Below are 7,197 nucleotides of genomic sequence, written 5' to 3'. Positions count from 1 at the left end.
GGGTTTTTTTTTTTTTTTTTTTTTTTTAAGTGCCAGGAGGAGGCTGGGGCTGGGCAAAGCAGCCATGGGGGCTTCTCCTGCAACTCCCCCCGCTGGGGCAGGGGCAGGCACAGCCAGAGAAGTTGCAGGAGAACCTGCAGTTGCCCAACTGTGCCTGCTTCTCCCTAGCCGATCTGAAACAGCGTCGAAACTCCAAAACAGATGTGGCCAAATCAAAATGGAACAGTGATCCAAAACACCGAAACGAATCGCCGTCCCTCCGAAATGGCCGAATACAAAACTGAAACGAAACATAGCCATTTTGCGCAACCTGACATTTAGAATCAAAATCCTGGGGTTGAAATGGAACTCAGGGGTCATTGGTCCAAACCCCTGCATGAATCCAGGAATGCTAGTCCTAAAACATCCCTGTCAAATGCTTATTCAGTCTCTTTAAACCACCAGTGGAGATTCCATGCATTCCCTTGCCAGTCTGTTTTATAGCTGTACCATTCTAACAGGAAGTTTTTCTTGAGATTTTTTTCCATGCTGATAGGATTGCTAGCTAGCAAGAAATCCTTACAACTTCATGTCCATACCTTTGCGGCATAATTCATTTGACGTGTCAAATTCTGTATATAGGCATAAGCTGGCCTCTTAGAGTACCATGTTCAATATTTGTTTCCTCAAATTGAGTACCTGGTGCTCTGCACTAGGTATGATTAAACAGCTGAAACTGTGGTGCCTGATCAGAGCTGTGATTTGATTACCCAGATGTGTGCAAAAAATGTTTGAATCTATCTATTAAGATGCTGGCTTTTGGGGCTTGTCTCAAATTTGACTCCTGTTTTGGAGCACTATCCCTAGTGTACACCTCCATGAAATTTCAAATAATTCTGAATGTGTATATTGAGGTGTGAAACAGCCTGTTCTCACTGTGACATTCTCAGCTGAATGAGAATATGCTCTCAAGATGAATACAGCCTGGACCCCAGTAGCTCTGACATATGAATTATTCCATTAATCCTAATGGGTGCTCATATTCCCCTGCTCCAACCTTTAGAATTTGGGCTCTAGGCTTTTATAATGAAGTCTATTCACTACCATCTGAAATTTACAACTAAGCTCCTGACCCATTTAGTTAAATTTATGTACACCATATATATTTGAATGAGTTAATTTTCCATTATCTTGGATGAACAATATGCTCTTTACTATTCTGATTAATAAATACTTTTTTATTTTCTTCTTGCAAGGGGACTCCGGCTTTGTTCTTAATTCAACTGCCTTTCCGTACTAATCTTTTGGAATGGTGTGTAACAGAAGAGAGGTAGGTGTCCCAGAAAAGGATTTATCAGAACGTGCATTTGGGGCGGGGGGTGTATTTGTTTTTAAATAAACTTGCCTTGCTTTGCTCTATCTTCAATATATTGACTTCAAGGAGGGGTTTTTCCCATGAATTTCAAAGAAATATTACTTCCCTTTCTGCCCTTTCCCACCAATCAGCAGAGTCTTGTCTGTCATTTTAATTGTTTAATTTTTTTCTTTTAGGTTCTTCACAAATCTAGAAATCCTTGTGAGTTACGTTTTATCTGGTCCTACATCTCCTTTGGCATTCAGTGAATCTGTGTTCAGCATCATTAATGAAAGTGCAAAACAGGTGGAAAATAAGGAGCATCTCTGGAGAATGTGGAGTATTGTAGTTAACCCACTAACTGAACGGATTAATAAGGTATAGTATCATTTCAAGTATTTTTTTTATCTAGTGTACAGTGACCTATTAAAGGACCACAGTAGGGAACGAAGCACAGTATGCTCACTCAGCATGCACATTGCCTTAAAACAGATGTAATGTGGCTTATTCATTCGAGTCCAGAGCTACACATAGTATTTTGTGGTGTACTGCATGTACAGTGGGCCTGTCATGCTTTACTTCTGTGCTCCCTAGTGCAGTGCTTTGACAGTATGGGTTGACTTTGTTTAAACTCTCAAACATTTAGTAAAAACTTATTTGGACATTAACAGTTACATGGACCTTTACGATGCAGCTAGTCATTTTAGAATAACGTGCATATTAGGAAGAGATACTGTGTAAGTAATGATAATCATTTTCATTATTTTTGAAGTTCTAAATGGAGCTCTAAAGTTAATAAGCATAGTCATTGCTGGTGATTTGCAAGTGATACAGATTGGCAGGATGGTAAATGATGGATCATCTGTTCAGAGTGGTGTAGGTTTTATGAGAAGATAGACTTTTTACAGAGGGGTTTGGGGGAGACGCTGTTTCCCCTAGCGCCCGCTGGCATAACAAGGAGAAATGGGCACAAGCTGTTGGAGAGGAGGTATAGATTGAACATCCGCAAAAACTACTTCACCGTTAGGGCGGCTAGGAGCTGGAACCAACTTCCAAGGGAAGTGGTGCTGGCCCCTACCCTGGGGGTCTTTAAGAAGAGGCTGGATGCCCACCTAGCTGGACTCGTTTGAGTCCCATTTCTCTTTTTGGGGTTTTTGTTGTTCTCCCGCCCTGGCGGGGGGTCGGGCTAGAAGATCTACTAGGTCCCTTCCGACCCTTAATCTATGAATCTATGAATCTATGATGCATCTCCAGCAAAACCAAAGAAGTGATCCTCCTGCTTACTTGGCGTTGGTGAAACCACAGCTGGAGTACTGTGTCCAGTTCTGGGCCCTGCACTTCAACAAGGATGTGGTAAAGCTTGAGAGAATCCAGAGAAGGGCCATGTGTATGACCAGAGACTTGCGTGGCAAGCCATATGAGGAAAGGCTGAGGGATCTGGGACTCTTTCGCCTGCAAAAAAAAAAAGGCAGAGAGGGGACTTGGTAGCAGCTTAGTGCTACATCAGAAGCATACATCAAAGGCTTGGAGAACATCTGTTCACCAGGGTACCCTTGGGGAAAACTAAACGTAATGGTTGCAAGCTCTTGGAAGACTGGTTCAGGCTTAACATTAGGAAAAACTACTTAACAACTAGGGTGTCCAGGCTGCGTAATAAGCTCCCTCCAGAAGTGGTGCAATTGCCTACCCTGGAAATCTTCAAGAGGAGACTGGACAGTCACCTTGCTGGGGTCACCTGACCCCAGTTGTCTTTCCTGCTTGGTGCAGGGTGCTGGACCCAATGATATTCTGAGGTCCCTTCCAGCCTGACAATCTATTAAAAAAAAAAAAAAAATCATTGGTCAACTGTCTGTATAGGATCAAACCTTTCCAAATGTTTTTTTCACAAATTGAGAAATTTAAAGCTACAGCAGTACCAACCCAGAGACTATTGCACTGCATATTGGGCTGAGTGAAACTGTGCCAAGACAGGTGGTGGCAGCTTTGCTCTAAGTGATGTCTGCAGGGCAGCACCCTGAAGCTTGGTACATGCCTTTACTGAGTATTAAATGAACATGTGGAAGTATCCAGTGCAGATACCGTGGTTGGCAAGGCAGTGCTTCAGTCATGTTTTGCTTTAGTTAGTAGGTAGCACCCAAGACGCACCTTTCAGGTATGTGGATGGAGCTTTGGAATTGTCTACAGTGAGGATGTGAGCATGCACAGTAACTCATGAGAGGAGAGGAGAGGAGAGGAGAGGAGAGGAGAGGAGAGGAGAGGAGAGAAGAGCTACCAGGAACTGGAGCGCTTTAAATTGTTGTACACAAGCACCTTTGCATCTCCTGCTCTTTTTTTCTCCTTTTCCTCAGAATTTCATGAAGTATAAGAGGAAGTTGAGGGTTGGGCAGCTCATGCCAACCTTTATCCCTTCAAAACATATGAAGGAGCAGCACAATGGTGCCCCCTAAAGATGATGCCAGGCAAAAAGTTTGATCAAAGGCTCAAACTGTGTGCACATTCCCAAGGAGAACAGGCATAAGGATATAGTTCAAAAACCTTCAGTTACTGATGTGAATCATTCCTTTCTAGTTGACCCAAAACTATGAGCTTGGTGCAGGAATTATTGCCTGTGTTCTTCAGGAGCTCCAACTGAATAATCACAATTTCTTCTAGGCTTAAAAAATCTGAGTGCTTTCTAATTGCATTTTGAAAATTTTCTTCACCTCAGTTACTGTTAATGCCAATAATAACTGTTATTCAGGTATTAATACAAGTTGAAAAGTTAAGAAGTAATAGTTTTAAATGTTTACTTAGCCTTTCTTGTGGACACTAAAAATAGACCAGTTTTTGTTGTGCTTTTAATAAAGTGATAATCAGCCTTAAATTCTAACCTGAATTAGCAAATGAATATCAAAGGTGTACAAAAACTAAGCTACGAGTTAAATATTGAAGACGTGATTTTTAATTGTTTAATTGTTTAATAATATTTCTTCTTTTAATTTTTTTCAAAAGTTTTCTTAAGGAAAAATAAATAACTGAGCAGCTTCTAATAGTCTTTGCAAGTTATTTATCAAATAAATATTTTGTTTTATTTTAGAGTAATGAAGTAAATCAGGGTGACGCATTGGAACACAACTTTAATGCTGTTTATAATGCATTATTGCTACCTATAAGTCATATATTCCCTGTTCAGGAATTTCCCCAGGTAAGAAACGAATGCATATCTTCATTTGTATAAAACAGCACTTTTTTCTTATTAGGAGTAAATAGTTGTTACCTACTGTTCCTCTCTCTCATTTAGAAGGCTGTTACACAGAATCTTATTGTATGGAAAGTAGGTTGGTTCCATATCTGAGTTCATTCCTGTATACTTATTATTTTACATATGGTTTTTATAAACCAGTTTGTAAGGCTCTCTCTGCATGTGGCAGGTATTGTGTAATTAACTGGTGATTACAGCTGCCACAGTCCCCCAGCCCCAGGGGTATGTGGGACATCCCCTGAGCTGAGGGGGATCCCAGCTGTGGGTACTTACTTTTTGCTGGTGCGGGGGGAGCACTTGTACCTGCAGTAAGGCATGATGGGATCTAACGCACGATCCCACAGTTGCACCTCCTGCCATGCACATGTGACATGGCAAGCGGTGCAATTGTGTGCATTGCACATTAGAATCCATTGTGCCTTCACCTGCATATGTAGAGGGGGAGTCTAATTGCCAATAAACTAATTCTTTTTTCACTTGCCTGAAATTCATTGAAAAGAGTACCTTACATTTATATGTATACAATTTAAAAAGTAAATTAAACTTGGTCCTGATATAAAGATTGAAACAGTGGTCTGAAATTAGTTGTGGACTAGTATATAGTAGTCTAAAGGTGACAGGACAAAATAAGGTTTTTTATTTCTACACTAAAACCTAGATCTTAAGGCAATGCACTTTTGTTCATGTTTGTGTTTGAAAAAAATATTAGAAAAGTGTAGGATTCTACTACAAATAGAGAAACATCAGAAAGCAGAATGAAAATTGAGTTAATAGGCCCACTAAGCTTTGGACCTCTCACTAGTACCAAAAAAATAAAGTCTCATAGTTGGCTCATCCTTTTATCTACAATGCAGAACTTAGGGGGAAATGTAATCTATTGATGTTTAGTTATAGATTTATAACTTTCTCCTTTTGGTTATTAAAGCCCACTGTGAAGTCTCTGTTGCGTACCTGGTCAGACTTATATAGAGTATTTGCCCGCTGTGCATCTTTAGTGGCAACAGCAGAAGAAAACTTGTGCTGTGAAGAACTTTGTGCCAAAATAATAGCTGGACTAGAACATAAAGATATAGATGTGAGTATAAAGTATAATATTAAATTTATGTATTTAAAAAATCCATCTTGTACTGTCTGAAAAAAGAGAAAAATATCTTTGTCCTGTCTGGCAGCATGCATTCAATTTATGGTGCCGTATAAACCAGCTACACATTTTTTTAATAATATCTTTGTGGCTTGTTTGCCATTTTATAGCACTGCAAATGTAGTGAATGTGTGACATGTAGCTATTTTGATGCTACTGACATGTTAATTGTGCTGTAAATACAGTATGTACCGAGGGTTGAATTACCAGCAGAGGATGTTTCAGTCCTAGTATGTTACTTTACTCAGAGATAAATTTTAAACTGTAAATAGTGTGTGTGTGTGTGTGTGTGTGTGTGTGTGTGTGTGTGCGCGCATACACAAGTACAAGAGGAAATTTGTTCTTGTGTGTGTATGAAGAGGTATATATGAAGAGATCAGATATTTAATTTAAATGCATTATTTTTACAGCACAAATTATTTTGTTTTGGAGCTTACACAAATCAAATGAAGAACACCTAAACTTTTTCATTGAAAAACTAGGATTTAAGAAGCACAGATGCACATTTTCCATAATTATGGACTGAAAGATTTAAACACACATTTCTCACATAATCAAACTAACAACGGGACTGTTTAATTTGTTCATGTTTGCAGTCAAACTGGGAGTTGCTCTTTTTCTTTACTTTATTTTAAAGAAATTTTATTTAAACTAAATTTACTTTAAACAAAGCCATATTCTTGCTTTAGAGCAAGTATAGGTTAAAAGTAATCACTCAGTGCACTTCTTAAAAATTAAGCTTTTTATTAGGTGTGGATTAATCATCTGTCCTGAATTTACTTTTATTATTGAAGATCTTGCTGTTATCCTCATGATATTTTTGGCTACATTTTCAGCTTGTGTAAACTTATGAAAACAAAATGGAAAATAGCCTCATGCCATTATACAGATTCATGGTGAACCCACATTCTGAATCTTGTGTGGAGTTCTGGTCTCCTTATTTCAAAAAAGATGTAGTAGAATTAGAAAAGGTACAGAGAAGGGCAGCTACAATAATCAGGGGTATGGAGCATTTGCCATACCAGGAGAGAGGGAGGAAAAGACAAAGGAGAGCTGCTGCTGGCTGCTAGCTATGGGCACTGCAAGGCAAGGAGTGCAGGGCAGCTGCCTCCCAACCCCTGCCAAGGGAAGGCCATGCAGTGGGCACATAATCCCCACTGCAAAGGAAGGGCAGGGGAGCGGAGCTAGGCTGCTCAAATAGCCCAAGCTGCTTGCAGCAGGCAGCCACAAGCCTGCACGGGGGTCTGGAGCCCTGACCTGGCTCAGTGGCAGCAGCTGCACACGCTCCTCGGAGCACGGCAGGAGGGGTGCTCTGCCTCCAGCCCCTTCCCTGCCATGCACCCGAGGTGAGTGTACAGCCACCGCTGCCACAGAGCCCAGGCTGCTTGCAGCAGGTGGCAGGCAGGCTGCAAACAGTTGTACCAGCCTGGCTCTGTGGCAGCAGAGCACTTCTGGGCTCATGGAGTAGAAGAGGTTGGAACT

General features: G+C 40.6%; 1 protein-coding gene across 4 annotated transcripts in view; it reads left to right on the top strand.

Annotated features, from left to right (window-relative positions):
• RIF1 (replication timing regulatory factor 1) overlaps positions 1 to 7,197 on the top strand; it is an 81,801-nt gene that overhangs the window by 52,728 nt on the left and 21,876 nt on the right. For all 4 annotated transcript variants that reach the window (XM_019522426.1, XM_019522425.1, XM_019522422.1 and 1 more), the window contains exons 16-19: positions 1,236 to 1,309; positions 1,531 to 1,711; positions 4,410 to 4,517; positions 5,500 to 5,649. In XM_019522426.1, coding sequence (XP_019377971.1) covers positions 1,236 to 1,309; positions 1,531 to 1,711; positions 4,410 to 4,517; positions 5,500 to 5,649 — 513 coding nt within the window. The remainder of the gene's footprint in view (positions 1 to 1,235; positions 1,310 to 1,530; positions 1,712 to 4,409; positions 4,518 to 5,499; positions 5,650 to 7,197) is intronic.

The sequence above is a fragment of the Gavialis gangeticus genome, unplaced genomic scaffold (assembly GCF_001723915.1).
Source record: "Gavialis gangeticus isolate Ggan-Ray unplaced genomic scaffold, GavGan_comp1, whole genome shotgun sequence".
Taxonomy (NCBI): domain Eukaryota; kingdom Metazoa; phylum Chordata; order Crocodylia; family Gavialidae; genus Gavialis; species Gavialis gangeticus.
The sequence above is the reverse complement of the archived record's forward strand: the minus strand, read 5'-3'. Positions and strand labels throughout refer to the sequence as shown.